Source organism: Antrostomus carolinensis, unplaced genomic scaffold (assembly GCF_000700745.2).
Source record: "Antrostomus carolinensis isolate BGI_N321 unplaced genomic scaffold, ASM70074v2 scaffold19414, whole genome shotgun sequence".
Classification (NCBI taxonomy): Eukaryota; Metazoa; Chordata; class Aves; order Caprimulgiformes; family Caprimulgidae; genus Antrostomus; species Antrostomus carolinensis.
The window spans coordinates 23,363-48,751 of NW_010313029.1; the positions used below are offsets into that span (position 1 = coordinate 23,363).

General features: G+C 34.3%; 1 protein-coding gene across 1 annotated transcript; it reads left to right on the top strand.

Annotated features, from left to right (window-relative positions):
• Positions 1-892: 892 nt before the first annotated feature.
• On the top strand, positions 893-24,173 carry LOC104524366 (A-kinase anchor protein 9-like; the record flags this gene model as incomplete). Its single annotated transcript, XM_010167217.2, is given in 6 exon segments — positions 893-1,207; positions 8,642-8,686; positions 16,415-16,603; positions 18,986-19,141; positions 20,872-21,069; positions 21,729-24,173. Coding segments are annotated over 6 exon segments (3,348 nt in total), but the record flags the coding sequence as incomplete, so codon positions are not given.
• Positions 24,174-25,389: the final 1,216 nt, after the last annotated feature.

Genomic DNA, 25,389 nt, shown 5'->3' on the forward strand with positions numbered 1-25,389 from the left:
GAAACTACATTTATAAAACATATTGTAGCAGCTAAATAACGTTGGACTCTTGAATTGGAAAATAGTGATTTTTGTTTCCAGATTTTATTGGTAGGATCTGTTTAATTTTGAATTTTACTTGGTAAAACTTGCTGTGCTTGTTTTTCCTAGTTGAACAGAAATTTTGTTCTTGTTAAAAAAAAATATTTTAAATGGATTTTCTTGTGTAAACCACTATAAAGTGATTAAAAGGGATAAGTTCTTCAAAAGGCAGCGTCTTACAGTATTTGAATAGCTTACATACTAATTGGTTTTTCAACTGTGTGCCTGGCTCACCTGTGACTTTTTGTTCATCAGCATGTTTTGCTACAAGGTAGTGTATCTTGTAATTTGCTCACTGTTAATTTTTAGACTATTCCCTTATTACATATTTTGCTGTTTCTTCATGATGTTTGCAGTAACTTGATCTGCATTTTGAGTTCTAACAAACTTTTAAAAAAAACTTTCTGTGATACTTGCTGGAAGAAGGGTTTGCTTTAGCCTGTCGCTGGTATAAAAATTAAAAGTAGTTTCTGTGGATTTATTTTGAGGTATTTGTTACTATAAAATTGAAAACATGAGATCAGAGGTTATTTCATTGCATTTATACTTTATAATGACATTTGTACCTTTACCTTTGAATTTTTTGATTTCTAAGTATCAGTCTGTGGAATAGTAACTTGCTAGCATGAAATCAAAAAAGGAATTCATTAAAGCAATTGTTGTTTTACATTTAAGAACTTATTAAAGCAAACTATGTAAATGGAAAAATAATATGGATGTGTCTCAGACATGCAGCATTAACTTCCAATTTGTTTTCAGTAGTGATTAGTTTGAAGGCTTATGTAGAACAGCTGATAAGCCTTTATAGGGGATGTCATTAGTAATAAAGAGGAAAACTTTCACCTTTAACAAGATTTTGTCTTCTATGCAGCTTGCCCAGTTTAGGCAGCGGAAGGCACAAACTGATGGTCAGAATGGATCAAAGAAGAAGAAAAAGAAGAAGAGAACAGCAAACATCAAAGATGAAGAATCAATACAAGATGGGGTTGATACTGATCGATCTCAAGGTGATGAAACATTCACATGCAGCAGCCAAAGGGGAGCAGCTGCTACTGCTGACTTTGCCATTATCAGGACTTTACATAGTGGAGAAATTATAAAACACAGCCAGACTTACACCATTGAGGTAAGTACTCCCTAAATGGGCAAAAATTAGTTTTGTTTTATTGTTTTGTGTAATGCATTTTGTTTTGTTAAAAGTTTACAAATTGCAGTGGATTTTGATCAGTGCAGCTGTGGCTACAGCAAAATGCAAAACTAAACATTTTTCTTGTATCCATAATGTAATTTGAGTCTTTCTGGTTAATGAGGAGGAGGAATGAATTTAGAAAACAGTACTTAACTGGGTGGCTTAAGAGACTGGTAAACAGATACTCTACTTTTACTGCTTAATGAAATACATTAATTGCTAGTGGCTGAAAGTACATGCTCCAGGAAGGTTGTTAAGATGTCCTGTGTGATATACACTAGCAGTCCAGTTCAGTTCTGAATGGACATGAATTCACACAATGTAATATTTTGTTCCAGATATGAGGAACAAGAGATGCTGATGTTTATTTACAGAATAGTTTATTCCATTCATGAAAGCAGTGCCTCTAAAAGAACACTGAGTGGCATTCTGAACAAGCAGCTCAACACAGATTCCCAGGTCTGTGCATGTGAATGCAGTCTTTTCTGAGACATGCAGATGTAGCTCTGCATTTTGACTTGTTAGTCCTGTGCTAGGATAGGCCATTTGTAACTATTTTGGCTCCAGTATCTCATTTCCAGCAGCTGAGAAGTAGTAGAGAAATGACACTTTTCAAAAATGTCTTGCATTTTTGTTAAGAAAAGAAAAGAAAAGAAGAGAAAAGAAGAGAAAAGAAAAGAAAAGAGAGGTTACCCTGGTGCAGGGGCAGACAGATTAAATCATACCTGCAAATGAAAAGTTGTAAAGTAATTGATCCATTTATTTTACAACCTTAAACCTACAGTGTATCAACACACTAGATATTTTGAGCTTGAGAGATACATGCTTTTAATATGTAGCTTTTTATACTTAGAAAGCTCACATTAGGGCGTCAGAACTGTTTGTAGTAACTCAAGAAAACTACCCATTTAACTCATAGCTTTTCCTGGAGGAGGTAATAAATTTTTTAAAGAGTATTTAATACCAGAATGACTGCTTTCATAGGTGAAGGTGAGACTTTTTTTCCTTCTAGGAAAAGAGAAGGGTGTATCAAGTTATCTACAGCTAAGAAAGAGAGGACTGCTGAGGACAGAGGTGTTTAAAGGGAGCCACTTAAACTGTTGTTTTAACAATATAATCTACATAAATATGATAAGTATATGAAGAAACTTTCATGAACAAATATATTTTTAAGTACATCATGATTGCATATTACAGATGGACTCTGCTGATGTACTTGTTCTCATTCAGGATAAATATCTCTACTGCAATTGGAGAAACAGGGTAAAGTACAGAATCGTAGAATAATTTAGGTTGGAGGGGACCTCCAAGGTCATCCAGTCCAATCCTTTGCTCAAAGCAGGTCTAATTAGATCAGGTTGGTCGTAGTAGCCTATGTTGGCCTCTAATGCTAATAGTACAAGACACAGATGATTTTAAAAATTGGAAAAGTATCTGTGCTGCAGTTGCTAAAGACTGCACACAAAGATACATTCTTAACATTGGGTATGATTTTTCTAAGGTCTGCCTTATTACTTACCTTATGTTTAAATCAATACATAAATTTAGAGATGTATAGGGTTTTTCGGTTTGTTGGGATTTTGTCTGGTTGGTTGGTTTTTAAATGTAGCTTTAAAAGAATAAACATGGTGATGACTGTTTATTTGTAATTTGGCTGTCCTGAATGTACTCATGTCATAGTGACTTCTATAACGGTATTCAATTACACAAAAAAAAAAAGCTGCTGCCAATTAGGAGAACATTTTTCTTTGTTACATATTGTCTGTGGCTTGCTTATTCATGTTAAATAAGTAATGGATATTTTGGAGTTGGAAGATGATTGCTAAAGTTTCTATCTATGCAGTACTAATAGAAGAGGAAAAATTCTGAAATAGTTTCAGTGAGTCTCATAACTTACTGTTTTTAATCTTAAAAGTGCAATGATTTGGACAGAAAGCCTGTATTACAGTAATTGGATTAGAGCTTGCTTAGTTGAAATGGCAGCCAATGTAATAGGCCAATAGTTTCAGGCTAATCTCTGCAATGGAGAATTACAGACAACTTCTTTGAGCTGTTTGCTTTTTCACTCAACATTAAATCTTTATAGGCTGCTGTGTCAGGGGAATCAGGCAAGATTACTGGAGGCATTATTCAGGATTATGTTCTAGGTAAATTCTGATTCCACTTACTTATTTCATCTTTTACTGGAATTCATATTTAGAATTGTTCCTTCTGTACCACAAAATAGACTCAGAACATCTGACTATACTGGCTATCTATCTAAAAATCCTGACTGGGCTATTTTGTGGTAGTTTTGTGGATAGAAGTTTATCTTCTTGCTGTTTTTCTAGTGTGACTTTTTAGACCCAAGTGGAATTAGCATGTCCAAATACAAATTACAAAGAGTTCTCTTACTCAATATGAGTAACAGAAAGTGAAATAGAGGTACTCCTCTGGGAGCTTATTCCCCATCTAAACTTTGAGGAGTTCCTTTTCAAAGAGGTCATAAATCTGTTTAGAGAATTACAAGTTAGTTTTTGCAGTCATCCCTTTCACTTTTTTCTCCATCTCTCTTCCTAAAGGCAGATTCCTTCATCTGCCTGTAATCACTCAAGTTACAGAAACTAATTAGAACAACTCTGGAAGCACTGTTATTGTTTTGTACTCTCCTTATCCATTCCATTTTACTTTCTGTCTGAACTTGTGATTTCTATAAGGTTTTCCATCCTCTGTGAGAGGAACAGTTTATTTACAAGATGTATTAGAGAAATATTAGTTGGTATCTTGGTGGGTCTTAACTTGTTTCATGTTATATGCTTTTTGTCTTGGTCTCACAAAGAGAATAGTATGTTGAGTTTCTAGTTGCCTTTGGTTTTTGTCTTTATTCTATTGCACCCTGATATCTTTTGATCTTAACATCCGTAGAGTCCTTTTTCAAATAGAAGTAAAAATAATCTAGAAGCCACAGCTCAGGAAATAAATTGGATCAATAAACCTCTTGGTTTTAATATTGCTTCTTTTTGTGACTTCCTGCAATTAAAAATGAAAGAAAGCAAAAGCCACTTCTAGGATAAATAATTACTGAAATCACCTTCTCTGAGAAGTCTTGAAACAATGCATTGGAGCAGAGTGCTTTGCAAGAATGTATTAATGCCAGGAAAGCAAAAGAAATTAACCTGTAGCACAGTAAAACTGTCCTCGAGTCACCTGTGTAGTAAAAGCTATTATACAAATCTTCTTAGAAAAGAAAAGTTCCAAGTTCTGTGATGAAGAATACCTGCTAATTGACTAAGGTTGGATTAGTAACTCGTCTTTTGTTTTTCACAGAACAAATCTGTTTGATAATAGTTTTAGAGTAGCTTAACTGTTTGCTCAAGTAGGTGGTAAAGTTTATTGCTCCATTTTCATTGTTTCATTTCTATAACTTACTCCGCTTGTTAGTGCCTGAGATTTGACAGGCAAGGAACAGAAACAGTAAGAAAGAGACACTGGGTAGGATTCTTCAGAAGAACTAAGGAAGAAAAGTGACAGAAATATGGAAACATAATCAGTGTGGAGAAACAGAGAGGACGCCTCATTGAGAAAAGGTGTAGGTGGTGAATGTGGGCAAGGCGTTACTATGATAGAAGCATGAAAGCAAAGAGTAACCAAAGGCTTTGACTAGAGAAGAGATATTCTGGGATGTACAATAAGATGGAGGATTTGAAAAAAAGGATGGATAGATGTAGTAAAAATTAGCCCAGTCACTTCAGATAATCCAGCATCAAAAAGTATTTTGAAATTGGAGAATGAAGATAAACAAATGTTTGGAAATGGTCTGTTCAATAGTAAAGTCAGTGCCACAAGAGAAGATAAATTCTCAGCAGCATATGGTTCTGACTGAAGCCAGTCATCTTTCCATTCACTATCTGGCCAGAAGATTGCTGGGATATCCTGCCAATTTTCCTTGATGCATAAGACAACTTCTGGTATGATGCCTTCCTTTCTCTCTGTAAATACTGATATATGATAGATTTACTGACATGAAAATTACCTGTATGGAAAAATGGTGTCTGCAGATTTATAGAGTATTTAATTTTAAATTAAACATTTATAAGGCTGTATTACCAAAGAATAGAAACCTAATTAAATGCTTAGATTACATCTCTGTTGATGATGTTTTCTGATACAGGAAATTTATACATTGAGGAGTGAGGTACCTCACTACAGATTATATTCAGATTTGGCAGTGATTTGTCTCCACTAAGATGTACTCCATTTACATTTGATTATAGTCAATTGGTTTGGGTCATAAATTACCAGGGAATGTGTTCTTTTGAACTGAATGATTTTCAGATTAGGAACTAACAATGGCATGACAAGGCAATATGTAAGAATAGCACTTCACATTCTGAACGTTCTACAAATATTAAAGACCCATAAAGTTCAGGATGACCTAAAGAGAAGGTTTTGTGATTGGGATTTTCAGTTTACATTCTCTTTGTCTCCCTTCCTAGTCGCAATGCTTTTAAGTAGTCTTGCTCAGATTGTGATCATCAATGGTTTTCTTCAGGTAGAATTCTGTTCCATGATACTCAGTCTTGGTTCTCACTCTTTAATACTCTCATCCATTGAAGTTGGAGTAGTTTAGTACTGGATACCTGTTCTTGTAAAAAGTTTTATTGTCACCTATGAAGGTTTTCTAAAGAAACATAAAAATTACTTTTCAATTCTCATGGACAATTTCGTATATGAATTCTTTTTGTGAATCTTGTGATAATGTTCGGCATCCAGTGCCAAAGAACGTGACTTCTGAGCAATGCTTAACTGCATACAGAGACAAGTTACTCTGAAATGGACCTCCTGTGTTCCACAGGCTGATTACGCCCTTTGTATTCCCTCCACCTTGCAGTATTTCCTTTGAAGAATGTGTACAGATGAAAGTGGTTTTAATTTTCTGAATACGTAAGTGTTGTCTTTAAAGGTACTGCCTGCAGAGTTGATGGAGATAGTTAAAATACTATTGGCATTATCCTGTCAAAAGATGTGTTGCTAGCAGTGTGTGTATATATGAATTTTTTGAAGTGTTTCCTTTTAAACTATACCCTTGTGGTTCTAAACAGATGAGCCGTGTAAAACCTAATTACTTCTGTTGACTAAAGAAGAATTGAAGCATACAGAATGGGTGGGGAACTGCATTTGAAATAAGGTTGGTCAGGTCTTAGGATCAGAACATAGCTGCTTGCAGGACAAAATGGGTGCCTGTAAAATGCTGATGACTTGTTACTGATTCTGACAGCAAAATAATAGCATTAAGTCTTCCAATGTGGGAGTCTAATCTGTGAGCTGATAGGATTTGAGTCTTTTTAACTGATATTTAGCTGGGTTTGGACAAACTCCTTAGCATAGGAGACAGAACTATTTAACTTGAGTTCATTTGACCTTCTTTCTGTACTTACCTTCAATAAATCAGTATTATTACAGTAACTGCCTTCCTTTGAGAATTTACATTTTTTCACTCTAGTCTAAGCTTCAATCTACAAGTTCTTTGTCTTTTACTATGATTATCTACTAGGTTTGAGTTTATCCCAGGATCTAAACGTTCGTTTATCATCTTCCTTATAAACAAGGGGCTGTTTCTATAATTCAAAAGCATTTACAAGGAAAAACTATATAAGAAGTTAAGACTCGTTGTCCTTGGTTTTTTGCACATTGGAGGAGTGCACGTATTTTACGCACTATATGAATAACTTCCAGAGTCATTAGATATAATTAAATATGTACATTTGTAGGAATACTTCTAAGCTTCTATAGGAATACTTCTCATCTTTCTTTGTGAAGTCTTCTGAATTGGAACAAACCATGCCAAATCATAGGATGATATGGCGATACATTTATTATCTGTATTATGAAAAAAAAAAAAATAACATGGTGTTCCCTGATTTTATTCCTTCCAGAGGACTTTGTCCTAGATCAAGACTACAAGCAATATGTAAAATGTGTGTGTATATGTCTATATATACAAATATACATATAAGTATATATAATATGAAAACAAATATATATTTATATAAAAATTTAAATATTGTTATGTAGTTATTGTGTATTCCACAGCAGAAACACTTTTGTCACCCTATAATTTTAAAACATAATTTTGATTTCTGTTTCAGTTTGTGGCTTATTTTTTTTTATTTTAAAATCATTTGCACTGTATGAATTTCAGCTTCCACATACGTATTTTAAATCAGTTTTGTCCACTCTGTACCTAAAATAGTACCCTTTTTTAGATTAATTACGTTGTGAAGCTACATGTTGGATTCAAGATATGCAGAATCGATGATTCTGGGATTGTAAAAACTGCAGTTGGTCTGAATGGCAGATTTCTTTTTAAAAAAAAACCAAACCCAACCAAAACACAGCTGACTTCCAGATTTTACTTATGTCTACTGATGCAAAACTGACTATATTCCTTTGAAAAGAAGCCTGACAGAATTAAATGTAAAATGGAGACTGATTTGATGTGAGACTGCCTAATGTGTTACGTGAATTTTGAAAAAGCCCTATTATGTACACTTCATTTTTGCTAAAGTAGTTTTAACTCAAAATTAGACTTTTTGAGTTCAAAAAGGTACTTACTTATTCCCCAGTAGTGCACCTTATATAGATAATTTGAATGTTTTGCATATGTTCCTACTAACATCTTAATTCTCAAACCACATACATTGTCTGCAGTTCATCAAGATACTCTGTATTTAATTCAAGTGTCTTCCATGTCATGTTTATGCTCAGTTTGTTAAGGCTTTGTTCCTTTAATTGTTTCAATTCATTAGATCACAAGATTTGAGTCTTTTCCCTTGTTCTTCCTGATAATTTTTACCTTTCCTTGGTTTCCATGGAAGCTGAAGAAGAATATGAGTGTTTGTTTTAAAATTCTAGTCAGCATCAAAAGTCTTGCATGTATGAAAAAGATATTTTATATATGATTATATTCTTAAGCCAGCAAAGTTCCTAATTAGGTAAAATTTTAGGTTAAATAGATCTATTGGAGAAAAGTCCTTTTCTTGATACTCTTTATTTCTTAAAAAAAAAAAATTATATATGTATATATATATATTTGTTACTTTTTCAAAATATTATTTTATACCTGTAAGTTGTTATTTTCATTAGAAGACTTTGTCATGTAATTATAATGTTTCCTTGATCATAGTTGAAATGCAAAGTAACTTCTTTTTTAAAGCTGGGATTTCAAGGAAGTAAAGGTGGCCTTTGTTATATATATATATTCTAGTCAAATTAATGTATACCTTAATATTTTCAAATACTATCTACATTCTCAGAAACAGATGGAAAATGTCTTGTTCGATATTTTAGAGTGCCATCCTTGTAAATATTTTATTTATTATTTTTTTTTAGCCGGAAAGTGAAATTTCCACCACAGTAGAAGATTACAGTTCTGAGGTAAGACTGAAGTAACGCTTTTCCTAACTCTTCTTTCAACTTTTTCTTTTACGTGTTTACTGCAATGCTGTGCATTATTTTTCAAAAAGAGAAAGAAAGAAAGGCTAGGTGTGATATTATAGACAAAGCTGTTGCATGTCACTACTGGTATGATTAATGTACCATTAAAGCAAGCATTATATCAACTACATCATGAAATAGCTACTGTAATCCATAATGCAGTAGATATATGAATTTTGTAACAATGTCATCATTATGGTTGTATTAATGCTTCATGTTGCCACTGGAGTTGTGTGTGTGCATAATTTTTACTGATTTTATGTGAGAAACTATTTAACAAGTTGATTATGTTTTAACGAGTTCCAAAGCAGACATTGTTCAGTGACTGGCTGGGCGTCATCTGCTGGTGGGAGGTGGTGAGTGATGCCTTTACATCACTTGTTGTTTGGGGGTTTTGTTTTGTTTTCTTTTACTTATTCATCTGTCTTTATCTCAACCCATGAATTTTTCTTGCTTTTTCCCTTCTGTTTCTCTCTATCCCACTGGTGGGGGAGTGAGTGAGTGATTGATTGTGAGGGCCTGGCCATAACCTACCATACATTGACATCTACTACTCATCTGTATTACGTGAAAGGGTAGCAGCATATATGGAATTTTGGTCTTGCCAAATAAAACACTTTGTTATGTTTTTGAGGAGTAAATTACTTCATGCATTAATGTGGACCAAGAACATGCAAGAAGTAGCCATGGAATATTTGAGTACAGTAAATACTGTTTCCAGTTTAAAAAAATGTTAATATCTCAAACCATCACTCTCTGTAGTGACAGTCTAGGTGTTGTTTTGTAGACCTCTATGCTAAACACTTCTGCAAAACACACCCCAGAATCTTAAGCTTGGCAACAAGGAAGAGAGGATGAAGTGATCAAATGAGTTTACATTGCTGAAGTAAATTTAATGTGGAATACTTTGTTTCTCTCCTGAGTCAGCCTTTTGTAAGAGAAGGTGACCATGCCTTAGAATAACTATTTGTTCCATACTAGTGTTATAGTTGCTTATTCTTTCCCAATTTAAATGCTCTGTCTTCACTTATGCCTTCTCCCAGCCTATTCTCTTGACCAACTCTGTGTCTGTTTTCTATCCCCTAGCTTTCTGCAAACTCTAATAGCTCCTGTCAGTCTTTTCACCTTACCTTTCCCATCCCCTTTTTCCCCTTGCTTAGTTTCTTAGTTCAGTCTTATAGGCTTTTCAGGCTATTTCTCTTCTTCCTTTTCCTCCCTCAGTCATTCTGAAGACCAGTTTCTTTCCCAGCCTTTCTGATTTCATCCAAGCGTTGTTTTTCCTTCTTTCTTCTTTTAATATTTTTTCTCCCTTGAAAACCTCTTCTCCTTTGTTCCCTCTTCTTATGTTGGGGTCCTCCTAATGTCAAGCTCAACTTGTCCTAGCTGAAAGCAGTCATTTTTCTTTCCAACCTCTCTCATCAAATCCCAGTTACAGTTTCCTCCATAGATTTGGTTTCAGCCTTTTTAGTTGAATTCTTTTCATGTCCCTCTCTTTCCCAGTTTGACTTTTTCTCTCCCACTTCTTCCTCCCGTCCTTGTTTATAAGCACCCTCACTTTCTTCTGGTGTGCTGGGAGAAGGCACTTGGGAGTACCAGGAAGCCATTCCCTCACTTTCATTATTGGCTACTTTCAAATACAGAATACTGAACCATATGTACCCTTAGTCTGGTCAGTTGTGACCATTCTTATGGTGTGTTTTTTGTGATGCAAATTAAAAAAAAAAAAAAACCTGAGACAGGCACTTTTGGAATTGAAGATTCCATTCCAGCTACTGGGGAGTGTTGTAAATGAAGGGTTAGGTGCAAGGGGTTGAAGCAAACTGTACCTGGGGATTAAAGATTAAAGATTTAGTATTTTTCATAGGTAAAATGTGGTTTATTTTGCCCAAGATATTAAAGTAGAAAAGAAGAAAAAGAATCTGAGTTTGCTTCATATGTGGTAAAGATGATAGGGCAGTCTGTGCACACAGTTTGCCATTGGGAGTGTAGCAAAAACACTTTTGAACAACTGCTATGACCTTACTGCACCTTTTTAGAATATGCATCACCATGGTTTGTGATTACTATTAAATGCAATATGCAGTATGTGAAGAATGAACATTATATACAATAATACAATACAATACAACTAAGATTTTGATCACTTCTGAGGTTGTAGGAAGCAGTGTTGGAGACTGATTGCAGAAGCTCAAGAAAACACATCTTTGCACAAGGAGACAGAATACAGAAAAGATCTGTCATAATGTCTCATGGTAATTGTGGATATGTTCTGATTTTTAGTGTTTTGTTAGTATCAGTTAAATTCAAAGCTCTCATTTTAAAATGCATTTTCACATCTTAAACACTTCATTCTTCAAAGATTTCTGTAGGTGCCTACAGAGTATATTAGGGAGCAATTTTTCAGATACTAAAGACAATAGAATTACAGACAGACCGCCTTCTGAATGTGTCTTTTAAAAAATTGCAGATTTCCTCAGAAATGCAATGACAGATATATTTCTAGGCACTTCTTATTCTCATTCCTGCAAAAGTACTTTTTACCTCCCTGAGAGTTATTTTCTAAGACATAAGTTAAGTAGGCAACACAAAAGTTGTGAATGGTAACATGATACTGGGTCTGGTGAAGAATAAACTCAAGTGGTGAGAGTTGCTGCCTTAATAAACTCTTTTAAATTCCAATTTTTTACAATTCATTGGTATTTGCAATGAGTAAACAATGTGTTTAGGAATGTGTGTATTTTAGGGACTGAATTTTCAATATGTTTCATGTCAGCTGTAATGTTACTTTTATTATTAAAAGCTCTACTTACATTCATGGCCACCCTGTAAATAAAGTGATCTGAAGCCTTTTCAGTTGAAGAAGATGAGAATGAGTTAAACTTTGTCTGTAACAGTGTAATTACGAAGTTGTATGAAATCCTGAGCTTACCTTTTGTTCAGATACATGACCTCTTTTTCAGAGCACTAAGAAACCACACATTTGAAGAAACATAGGCCTGTTGATCTGTCTTTTTCCTCACTGTTTAGGACATTTGTATTCTTTTTAGTTGTTTTTGTCAAATTATGTTGAAATCAAAGCTGTCATGCTTCAAAGTGAAATAGGTCATAAATTATTTGTTTTGTTGTAGTTGGCAAAATAAGTCAGATGTTTTTAATTCTTCAGCCCCTTCTCTTGAGGAATTGGATGAAATTCAGGGATAAGTATTTCCCTCTGTTTGAGACTTACCAGACACAAAATTATAAGTCAATACAGTTGTCTAAGCAAAGTTGAAGAAACCAGAGAATTCTTGTCTTGGAGGAATTTTATTGTAAATACATCCTCTTGTTCACTTTTGTTCTGCTACCTCTCTAAATACCTACACTATGAAAGGTGATAGCCAAACTGAAGACTGATAAATCCTTCATATCACCAGCTTGCCTTTTGTAACAAATTACTCAGTTTGAGCAAGAATGACACCTACCTTCATAGTCTGACATTAAATTATAATGATGATTAGCTATTTAAGGTTATAGTCTAAACTCATAACTAAGTGAAGTTAGGCTTTTTGTAACAGTTAGGATTTTTTTTTTGTTTTTATAACTGTGTAAGGTAAAGATGCCCCCATATATCTTCTATATACCTCAGTTTTACGGTATAACTGAAAGACTGTTCCACCCAATTCTTTTTTTTTTTTTTCTCTTACTGACTATATTCCTAATTTGCAAAGTGTACCTCTGAAAAGATGGTTAATATGAAGTCTACAAAGTTGTTAGGTTTTTTTTATGTTAATGAAATTCTATACCTCAACCTTAACCACTATGTAAAGAAATAATCTGATGCATATTATTAATATATAGAAAAATATATTAAGCCATGATATTTAAAAAAGCCATCAATTATTATCCTTCAGAAATTATTAACCTTAGTTACATTATGTGATTGTAATTATTTTCCTCACAAACTAAAAATCGTTTTCATTTATGGAATATAAAAAAACCCCCAACAACTGAAATTCTTTTTCCTAAGTTGCCCTAGTTGGAATTTTTAACTAAGTTCCATGTAGTCAGTTGTGACATAACTAAAAAAATTGAGGAGAGGCTAAGAACATTGACAAGCAGTGTTGGAGGTCTAAGTATTAATTTTTGTAAAGGAATCAGATGTCCAAATGTAAAAGAAAAGGGAGAAAAAAATGAAAACATGAGGTAAAATTGTTAATCCATTCCAAATACTTCTGTATATTTCTGCTACCAAATCAGAGCACTTTTAAAATCAGAAGTCTGCTTGCCTGTCTGTAATAGGTCATATTATTTTCATGCATTAAGGTATTTTCTACAGTTTTCAGTGGTTGAACATTATGTATTGATTTACTCTGAGCATGAATTTGCTCTTTCGAAAGGGAAAGCTCTGCAGTACTGGCAATAATGTTACAAGTAGTTACACATTATATATTATTACTGCTATTTCTGAGGTACAGTTTCGGGTCTTCCAAGGTCTAGGGAACGTTAAAAGGAGTACTATGATTTCATAAATTTAATCCTGACCTCTGGTGGCAATTGTCATGAATCGCTGCCTTAATTTAGCGGTGGAAGTTGGTTTTCCTTGTGTTTCCCTGGAAGAAGATTTCCTTTCATTTGTGTTAAGTATATGTATTTACTGATGCAATATAAGTTATAGCTTTATTTTTAGCCAATAGACTACAAATTATATTTTACTTTATGATAGTAAATACTATTTCTGTGAATGATTTTGAATATACAAGCAAGGAAGAAAAATCAGACACAACGTCCTTTGAGGGATTTCCATAACGTTCACTTGTTTCCTGTCTTTTGTTCACCAAAACGGTTGCTCCTGGGTAGCTAATGTGTTGTAAAATTTAATTTTTTCTTACTTTGTGGTTATTTCTTTATGCAGTTGTATCCAGAGCTCTTGTTACTCCTTGCTTCTATTATCTTAAAATAACATGCAGTTTGATTGTTCCTTTAAATGTTTAGTTGTTTGCTGGTGTGTGTATCCAAGCACATCATAAGGCATTAAGGCATAAGGACATTTCAGCATTATAGGTGAACTGCAAAGCTTTAAAAGAAGAAATTATAAGGATCTACATCAATAGTATTTATGGACTTGAAGAAGATCTCTATAGGGGTAGGGCCATGAGACAAAACAAAAAAGTCCCATAGGCCTTGTGTAGACATCTCTTAATGCCGAAGTTGGTATCTGGATTACAGTCTTCATATATTGCAGATGAGTGAAAAGTTAATTTTAAATTAAGATATTTCTAAGCTAAAAACTCAGCCCCAACTTCTGCACTGGCACAGCAGACTTTCTGTCATGGTGGTAGTTGCCAGGCTGCTCACAAGGCTCCCATCAGCACAGGACCCTGCTGCAGCATTCTGGCTGCTTTTTCCATAGATTACAGTACATTTTGTTGTCTTGTCATGTTTCAACTTGCACTTTATAAGAAGGCATAAAGCATTTGAAAGGGGAAGGTATCAGATGAGAAGCATCATGGACTCCCATGTTGTTATGGTTCACTTCTGTGCTGTCTAAGATCTAGGCTCCTGTGAAATGAGGTAGGATTTCTGACATTCCAGACAGTTGTTTTGAATGTGTATAGCAAAATCCCTTTGAAACGTAAAAGGTATTTTGTAGAAATTTCAGCTGCTAGGGAGTCTAGAACGTCTAATAAGATAAGGCTTTTATGTTTTTCTTAGTACTTCGTTTCAAAAAGTGTCTAAGAGTCTTTGATTGTTGCACACAGAAATGATTCACAGGCAGAGAAGTATGTCCGCTGTGGCAGATTACAAGAATCATACATTACATCTTTATCAATTAAGCCTGTATGAAACGGGTGTTAAAAAAAAGAAAATGAGTATTTCATAATAGAGTTTTTATTAAACTACTACTGTTATTAATATGGAACATACACCAAAATCTGAATTAAGACATCGGTGCTAGGCGCTGTATAGACACTTGTGTGTCTGAATGTAGAGCGAACATCTGGCAATACACAAGCAATGTGAGTTGTCTGGACTGCTGTTTGCTGCAGTTTTCTTTATTCTTTCTAAAATAAGGAAGTAATCTCTCTGTGATGTCTTCCTTTTTACTGAGGAAGTCAGGAATTGAAAGGGCACAGTGTCAGCTCTGTGAATTCTTGTCTAATGCAGATTTATTCATTCTCTTAATACAAGCTTGTTGACTATCTTGATCCCATTTATAACAATGTACTTACTGATTTGCTCAGGCATAATAGTCCTTTGTAAGTAATCCCTGATCTAAACTATGGCAGATGTCTCAGCAGTATAACTTTTTTTTTTTTTTTTTAATGTAAATATAGTATTTGGATCTGAAATGCTGTGATGCCTTTCCATCTCTACTATCATTATTTTTGTTTCAGGCTCTGATGTAATAAACATCTCTGAGGGAAAACAGAGCTGTTCTTGCTTTCTCATTTTAAAACATCGGTCTGCTGTTTTAAAAGCCTACCTGTCTGTTTTATGGTTACTCACAAGTACACAGCATATTGTTTTCATTTGGATTTGTTTTTTAACCTCTAACTGCTACTTTGGCTTCTACTTGCCTTTTGGAGATTCATCGTTATTGGTTTGCACAGTCTGTAGCACCAAAATTCTCATAGAAGCTGAAAGGGGTTGCAGTGTTAGGTGAGTGAAAGAGGATTCTTTCCAAATGTCTTATGTTAAATGTAGAATTTATGTTCTTTTTCAATTTTAAGAAATTCCTTCAAATTGAGGATGAGTGTCTATGATACTGACTTTAATCCACTATTGAGAAATTAGTGACTTTCAAAAAAAGCAAATCTTCGGGTGTACAAATATCTTTTAGAAAACATAACTGTGTTTACTAATATATAGAAATATTAAGCATATAATTTAAAATGAAATGGTACTGCATTTTAATCATTTAAACTATAAAGCTTTGCATTGACCTTTAAATCTGAATTTCTTTGTTTTCTCTAGATGTTGAAATTTGTAATATGGTTTTTGTTTTTTAGACAGTAATATCTATTTCTGCAATTTTGGATGTTTTACCTGTTACCTATGCTTACTTTGATGCAATTTACTATATGTAAAACTATTATGTATTTTAAATGAAGTAAATTGTTGTAGCACAAAAATTCCCGTGGGTCTGCAGGAATCACTATGCAAGATTCAAATTAATGGAAAATAGAAATCAAGCTTTATTTCAAATAATAATATATTTAGAAATTGTCTTTATACAGGTAAATGGTTGCAGTTCTGTGACAAGAACAGCTATACCTGCAGACTTAATCAGGGTACAGTATTGCAATTGAATCATAATACTAATAGTGAACACTAAAAACCTCGAAAAATTTGTCTTGAACAAAAACTGTGTTGCTGACTAATACTTTATTCTGCATGCTGTGCTCTGCATCTGCATTGTTTGTTATATGTTACTATAGTGTATCTTTAAACTTGAAATGCGAAAAAAAATGTACTACTTCTATTAAGGCTAAGATTATAACGTAGAACTTGCAGAAATGCTTTGTGTCAGTGCTTTTGAGGTGTGAATTACACTAACAAAGGAGGTTACCATGGCAATAAGATCTTCAATGCTGTATTGTATGTTAATGTTCTAAGGTGGCATTTGATAAAGAACTTGATATTTGAGTTTACTTTCTGTGATAAAGAATTAAAAAATGGCATGTTAAGGAACTTGGATTGATTTAGGAAGAAGAATTTGGAATTGGAGAGATTTGTTGTGAGCATGGAATGCAGCACACTCACACGCAGCTAGAGGTGATGGAGAATGAGTTGTCTGGGAAACAACAAGAGATTGAAGAGCTAAACAGAGAGCTAGAAGAAATGAGGGCCGCATATGGTACAGAAGGATTGCAACAGGTATAATTACCTTATGTTGCTTTCTGCTTGCTACTTGGTTACATGCAAAAATGCAGAGCATCACCTAAAAGAATTCACACTTGATGGCAGCTGTTCAGAATGCAGTCAGTGTGTGAGATAGAATTACACATAATTTCTTTCAGTCACGTACCATGCACTCTGTTTCTTTGAATGGCATTTCCATTGTGTGTCCTTTCTGTGTATTTTTTGAGTAAAATTCCAGTCTTCTTTGCAGTGACTTTCTTCAAATCAGGAATGGAAAGATTATTTTCTTAAAGAAAAATCCTAATTCTTCTCTAGTTGTTCTTACTTCAGAAATACCATCAAATTTTAAAGTTAGGTTTTAAAGAATATTAGATACTTATTCTTCCAGTTGTAACAAGTCGTGCAAAGCACTGAAGTCAGTGCTTTGTCATGCTTCATGTCTTACTTACCCCTCTCTCTCTTAATTTGGATTCTCATCATTGTGTCTTTCTGTTTTTTTGCAAAGTACTATAGAATACCAAAATTGTTCTACTATTCAGCCTTTTTCACCTTCATTATTATTGCACAATTATAATTTTTTCTGCTTTCATTTGTATTTTATCTATGAAAATGGATGTCATGTTTTCCACCATATTAGAGTGATCTTTAAGTGGTTGCCGTGGAGGACGTGGTTTATCATTCCTTTGTCTGTTAGTCAATCTCTGGTGTTGCATTTTAAGTCAAACTTGGTTTCTAATTACTGTCTTGCATCTGTTGTGCTAAACATAATAGTCATGATTATAGCATAATAAAAAATGTAAGCATAATTTTAGTTTCTCACAATTGTGAGGACTGTTATTTTTTCCTGAAAAAGCTGAAAGTGAAAATGTTTGCATTTTTTAAATGGCTATGATTACTATTTTTAAAATAAATTAAAAATGTATTAAAACAGTAGAGACTGTGGTACAATAATATTTTAATAGTTGCAGCATATTTTTGTATTATAGTGGTGCAGTGCATAATATCTCGGCAGAGAAATGCATATGGTTTATTTTTCAGAAGAAACAAAAGAATTGTAAAAGGGGAGTGCAGAAAATACATTGTGTGCTTTAGTTCTGCCTGTTTGTTAAAGATTGAATAAAAAATTTGAAAATTATTATATAACAATGCAATGTGGGGATCAGAACATAGAAATGTAGTTATTCAGTTTCGTTAAACAGGTGCAAAAGGAAAGGTATGACACGCTTAAGTGTCTGATCTGTTCCTAATTTTCTCTATTGTAACAAGCATCCAGTATTCCCACTAGATCTATGCTTTTAAAGTAGGAGTGTACTGCAGTGTTCTGAAAAGTACTTTGCAAAGAATTTGAGGAAATTATTTCATAGTTAGGCTTTTTAAGTTAGGCTGTTCTCTCTTTTATGTCTCACTTAATAATGTCCCTATCCTCTAAATCAGTAAGCTTTATCTCAAAGTATTGCAATTTTACTTCAAAACACAGCAAGTAACCTGGAGAAGGTTCTTTTTTGGGAGCATTGTAAACAAAAGTTATAGAAGGTGACTGATGGTTTAAAATAATTGCAGTATATAGAGTTGAAGCTTCCACTAGCCTTGAATGAGTTCAAATTGACAAAGTTACTTTAAAGTAACATACCTGTTTATATAATTGTATATGAAAATAGTCTCAATTAATATTGTAGAATTTCTGGCAGCCTGAGTGTAATCCTACAAAAAAACCAAACCAAAACAAAACAAAAAACCACTTGCAGAGGATTTCTTCCATACTTTTATAATTTCTTCATCATTACAAATTACAAAAGATTCATCTATTAAATACACTGTATCGGTTTTGCAGCTTGAGCTGATTTTCTCATATAGTTATGAATAATTTCTATGGCTTCACAATGCAGGCTACTGCAGGGTATCTTATATGCTACATCGTACTACTTATGCTTGTAGTTTGATGAATGCAATTTATTGCACTTTCAGTGATAGATTATATAACTTGCATTTATTGTGAGAAAAGTGTGTGGACGTGAGTAGTTGTACAAAATTTCTGAAACACCATTAATAGGTACTCTGGCTTCCTTTATGATCGTTTGTTTGTGTGGACACACTTTTAAGTTTAAAAGCAATTTATGTATTTAACTAATTAACCTTCTTAGAGGTTCAGATTTTGTTCTTTGATAAATATATTTTATAGAAAGGTCATATATTGTTAAATGAGGAGATAAAAAAATCTGTTGCTAAAGTATTTACATACAGAGTTTGTGAAAACATAAATGCTCCAGTAGGTCTGTGTGACCTCTTTTAAACTGAGAGGTTAGGGATGACGTGTTCCTACTTAACCTAGAATAAGCTAGTAGTTTTTTTGTCTGTGACTTTGATGTGCACTAATAGTTTAAATTTTATTTTTTGTAGCTGCAAGAATTTGAAGCTGCTATCAAAAAAAGAGATGACATTATCACTCAGCTCACTACTAACCTACAGCAGGCACGGAAAGAAAAGGATGAAACTATGAGGGAGTTCTTAGAGCTTACTGAACAAAGTCAAAAACTGCAAATTCAGTTTCAGCATGTAAGTTAGAGCACTAACAAATATTTATTTGAAACACATAATTTTTTGTGCATTTTTGAAGAATTAGTCTTTTAGGATAGATCAGTAGTCACTTTACTGATCCTACAGTTATCATTACAGTACCTGATTCTGGTGGGTTGACCCTGGCTGGATGCCAAGAACCCACCAAAGCTGCTCTATAACTCCACTTCCTCAACTGGGCAGGGGAGGGAAAATAAAATAAAAGGCTCATGGGTCAGGATAAAGACAGGGAGAGATAATTCACTAATTACCATCACAGTCAAAACAGACTTGACTTTGGGAAATTAGTTTAATTTATTACCAATTAGATCAGCTCTCTTACAACTACCTGAAAGGAGGTTGTAGTGAGGTGGATGTTGGTTTCTTCTCCCAAATAACAAGTGATAGGACAAGAGGGAACGGCCTTAACTTGCCCCAGGGGAGGTTTAGGTTGGATATTAGGAGAAATATATCCCAATTTTTTATCATCCCCACAGGAGGACCTGTGGGGTCCTCCACAGGCTGCAGGTGGACATCTGCTCTACCATGGACCTCCATGGGCTGCAGGGGGACAGCCTGCCTCACCATGGACCTCCATGGGGTGCAGGGGGACAGCCTGCCTCACCATGGTCTTCACCACAGGCTGCAGGGGAATCTCTGCTCTGGCACCTGGAGCACCTCCTCACCCTCCTTCTGCACTGACCTTGGTGTCTGCAGAGTTGTGTCTTCTCTCATATTCTCCCTCCTCTCTCTGTCTGAAAAATGCACAGGTTTTTTCTTCTTTCTCCTTCTTAATTATGTTATCCCAGAGGCATTACTGCCGTTGCTGATGGGCTCGGCCTTGGCCAGCAGTGGGCCCATCTTGTAACCGACTGGCATTGGCTGTGTTGGACATGGGGGAAGCTTCTGGCAGCTTCTCACAGAAGCCACCCCTGTAGTTCCCTCACTACCAAAACCTAGACAACCCAATACAGTGGTTTATTGTACTAATTCACTATATAATAATAAAGATCAGTCTGTTTTCTTCCCTAGTGTGTGGTGATAACTTCGGATAGATACTGGATGATGGCTGTTATCTTAGAGAAAAACACTTGTGTAATTAGTTCTCAGAGCTTGGGCTGAAATCCAGCCTGTTCCCTTTGAAATCAAAACAGCCAGCCATCAACTTTAGTGCACCACCATTTCATGCTCCAGTCCTTTTTGTATTTTTGGGTAAAACCTGCCTCTTGTGGTGTTATTAGAAGTTAATTTAAATAACAGAATTAAGTTTCAGAGAAGCATTTGTTCTAAAAAGCACTGGTGACTGTTAATCCGTGTGACTACAGTTCACAGTGTTGCAGTTGAATATTGCAGTATTTTGTACTGTTTAAGTACTTTATGTAGATTTTTTTTGAGCTTTGGGTGGATTATATGCTGAAGCCTGAGTTTTTATTACTAAAATTCTGATTCTGGGGACAGTAATTACAACTAGTTCATTTTACTACTTAGAAATGTTTCTGAGACACTGCTGTCCTGTGCTAGCTCATAAAATAATTTAATATTAAATATTTTTAATTGTTTGGCTATTTTAGTTCCTCTTAGAAGAACTAATATTTTGTAATGTTTTGCTATAGTCTCTGGGCTTGTAATGTGGAAGAAGAAAGTAAAGATCACTCTTTCTGTAGTGCAAGCTGTTTCTGAAAAACTTGATATATTTTGATTTGGTTTTGGGGGTTTTTTTAACCTTCAAGTTGCAGGCAAGTGAAGCCCTAAGGAACACCAGCCATAGTTGCACAGCTGCTGATTTATTGCAAGCCAAACAACAGATACTTTCACATCAGCAACAGCTAGAAGAACAAGAATGTCTGCTGAAGAACTATCAAAAAAAGAATGAAGAATTTGAAATACAGATTACTTGTCTTCAAGACAAAATCTCAACATATGAAATGGTATGTTCCTTACTAGTAAGATCTCTTTTCCTACTCTATTTTTTCTTTTCAGGATTCTATAGTTCCTTTGAAATTTAAGGGCCAAAGCACAGATTATGGGTGTGCTGCATATAATGCATACAGAGATTTTAAGTTTTTAAGACTGCTTCTGTTAACTAACACATAGTATGTGTATAATTTAAAACTGAAATTTTTATGTCAGTATTATGTATCATGTTTTAAAAAATTTCAGAAGTATTTCCAACAAATTTTGAAACTATACTGTATATTAGGATGCCTTCGTTAAATGACATTATTTTGTCAGGAAAAAAAAAATGACCTGCTTGAACAATCTTTTCTGTCGTAAGGAAAGAATGAATTATTTTCATCATGTACTTTTTAAAAAAATTATCCTTCATGGAAAATATCCAAGGTGGAGTGGAGGGGGGATGTGGACAGGGGGTGATGCGGAGTTGGAGGTGGTGCAGGCATTTTAACTTATTGCAGAGGTACAGAAAACCTCCAAATAAGGTCAACAAATAATTTATATTTAGTTTTTATAAATGATCACTAGCCTTCTAAAGAAAGGCATTGTGTTTAAATAGCAAAGTCTATAAATGTTCTTGTATATTCAGATAATGAACTAAAAATAAGAACATGGTTCTCATTTTTTTTTAAAGGAAAAACAGAAAAATGAGGGAGAAGATTTGAGTAAACTGCAAGAAAAAGATGCATTAGTTGAAGAGCTGAAAGCAAAACTTGAAGAAGAAGAAAAAAATTCATTTCAGCTTAAGGAAAAATTATCAGATGTCAGTAAATTACTTGAAGAATTAAAAGAACAGATTTCACTAAAGAACCAGGAGATAAGTAATATGAGAGTTGAACTTACCACCTACAAACAGAAAGAAAGACAATGTTCAGATGAAGTAAAACAATTAATGGGAACTGTGGAAGAACTGCAGAAACGCTGTTATAAAGACAGCCAGTCTGAAGCTGACATTGTGCAAAGAATGGAATTGGAAACACAAAGGAGACTGGCACAACTTCAAGCTGAATTAGATGAAATGCACGGCCAGCAGATTGTACAAATGAAGCAAGAATTAATTAAGCAACATGCAGTGGAAATAGAACAACGTCTTTTGCAGCAAAAAGTAGAACTGGAGAAAACTTCAAGTCTTTGTCTGAATGAGAATGTTAATAAAGATCAAATGCATTTAATGAGTATTAAAATTAATGAATTGAATGTGAAATTGCAAGATGCTGATAATGAAAGGGAAAAAATAAAGCGAGAATTGTCACAACAGGTGGAAGTAATTTTAGCAGAGAAATCTCTTCAACAAACTAAAATTGAAGATCTTTTCCAAGAGCTGAATTTTTCAAGAGAACAGGTTCAAAGAGCCAAACAAACTATAGTGGATATGGAATGTAGATTAAATGAAGCTGAAAAATACCAATTTGTGATTGAAGAATTAAAAACTCAGCTGGCTTCTGCCTCTGAATTTAGGAAGGAACTGGAATTAAAACATGAGGCAGAAGTTACAAATTACAAAATAAAACTCGAAATGCTAGAAAGGGAGAAGGATGCAGTTTTGGACAGGATGGCAGAATCTCAAGAAGCAGAATTAGAGAGACTGAGAACGAAGCTTCTGTTTAGTCATGAAGAGGAACTTTCCAGACTTAAAGAAGACTTGCAGAAAGAGCACATGGTGAACATGGAGAACCTTAAAGATAACTTGAATATGCACCATAAACAGCAGTTAGATGAGGTACAAAATGAAATGAGTCAAAAGATAGAAGCCATGCAATATGAAAAGGACAACTTAATCATAAAGCAAAATCAGTTGATATTAGAGATTTCAAACCTAAAAGATTTACAACAGTCTATTGTAAATTCTAAATCTGAAGAAATGACACTTCAAATCCACGAGCTGCAGAAGGAGATTGAAGTGCTTAGGCAAGAGGAAAAAGAAAAAGGTACCCTTGAACAAGAAATTCAAGAGCTGCAGCTTAAAACTGAGTTGATGCAGGAACAAATGAGGGAGAGAGAAGACAGCCTTCAAAAAAAATATTCAGAACTTGAAACACAAAATAACCTTCTTAAGGGGGAAAACAAAAGTCTAGAAGAGAAATTAAAGACTATGTTGGTAAGCTCAGAAGAAAATGTAATTTTTAACAACAGTGTTAGCTCTAAGTCAGAAATTTTGGACTTGCAAAAGAGAATAGAAAAGCTGATTACTGAAAATGAGCAACTTAAAAACCAAAACAGTCAACTCCAAGAGGATACTGAAAGGCAGAAGAGTGCCTTTTCATTTACTGAGAAAAAACTTGAAGCTGATTATAAAGAACTGCAGAAAGAATGTGCAAGCCTTCAGAAGGCAAAAGCTGAGTTAGAAGAGAACAAGAATAAGCAGGAAGCTGAATATAAAAGCAAACTCAAAGCTTTGAACAAAAGACTTCACGACTTACAAAGCAATAGACCAGTTTTATTTAAAACTAAAACTTCGGGTTTTGAAGGGAGTAAAGAAATCAAGGTGTGCAGGGCAGACACATATGTGGCTGGAGAAGCTGTTGAGAAAGATGCAACAGAACTTATGGAAAAGCTTGAGGTTACCCAACGTGAGAAACTGGAATTATCCCTCAGACTTGCTGATCTCTCTGAACAGTTGAAGTCAAAGCATAGTGAAATTTGTCATTTAAACGAAAAAGTTATATCCTTAAAAGGTGAGAAAGATCACGCTCTAGAAAAATGTAAAGAACTAGAAGTCATAATTAGCCATGCTCAGAGCAGAAGTAGTAGTAATGACCCTAAGACAAAATATTCTAAAGGAAAAGCTCTAAAGACTGCTACTCCACCATCTGAAAGTAGAAATAAAACCCCTGATCCAAGCAATAAAGTTGATGAAGGAATAAATGTAAGAGGAAACTTGGGTTCAGGTAAAGGTATCAGTCATGAGGTATCAAAAAGAAAGGAAGTTCAGCAAATGTTGAAAGCAGAACAGCAGTCTGTTGTGGATCATTTGCATGGGATGACAGACAGGCTGGCAGATGAAACATCGCTAATAGCCGCTACACAGAGTGAAAATAATAATCTTCAGCAGCAAGTGGATGCCTTACAATCAGAACAGGTACGTTACATAAAGCAGTATAGAAAATGATTTACCTATTAAAATTTGTAGGAGCTTGCACTTGGAAATTTGCATCATACTTTGTCTTTTAGCTGCTTCGAAGTACAGGTGCATGGTCATGTACGTGTGGCAGTGTGGCCAGTGGTTGAAAGTGGTTAAGTGAATGATCAGAATGATAACCATAGTCAGTGTGTATGAGGATGCTATTTTTAAGTGAAAGAAATACTCTTCCCTTACACTTAATTAAATCAACAACAACAACAAAAGGTAAGGAGAAGACATCTAGAGCACTTCATAGTATGGTATAGCATTTAACTCACTTACTTGATGTAAAAACTTATATCAAACTTGTGAAATATCAAACTTCTGAAATAGTAATCTTCTATTACCAAAATTTTTGTGTATATGAGGTTATCACTTCTTAAGAAATGTGTTTGTATGTGAGCATGAGAAGAAAAATGTGTGAAGATACAGAAATGCATATTGTGTGATTCTAACCCATCTTTATGTTTTGCTGGAGAAATTTTGTTTGTGTTTTTTGGTATTGTATGTGTTGGTATGAATTGCAGGTAGTATGGAAAGGATTGTTATTTGCCAATAAAAATAGCTAAGTTTTGAATTATCAGTATTTAATTAGGTGCTGGAATAATAAATCTGGCTTTAAATTTATATACAGTTATGAAGTTCAATAGCCTGCTGCAAGAAGTATGCAACTAAGTTTTCTGTAGAAATAGATGTTAACCAGTCTTCTATTTTTTCTTTAGATTAGCTTGTTCTTTTCATGTCCTAAAAATCCACCTGACAGTGAACTAATACCACCACTACCTGATTTTATGTTGTATTGTCATTCAGGAATTTCCTAAGAAATAAAGTCAGAAGCAAAGCCACATTGGAAACGGTTGTGAGATTATAGAACAGAGCTACAGTTGTATAATGTGGTTTTTGGTTTTGCTTTGTTTTTTTTTTAATGAGGATGTGATAAGAGTCTTATAATTTCCTGCCATAGAACTAAAAAAAACATTATGGTCCAGAGGTGTCTAAAAATCTTTTCAAACTTGGACTTTAAATAGTTTGGTATTGGCATATCCTAAGCATGCTTTTGCTTTAGCAATAACATTCCCGAAAGTGCAGACTAGAACTACAAGCCTTGGAAATCAATTGTTTTTAATGTCTGATAATAATACAATCCTTTTTCTGTATTTAGAGTTAACTTTTT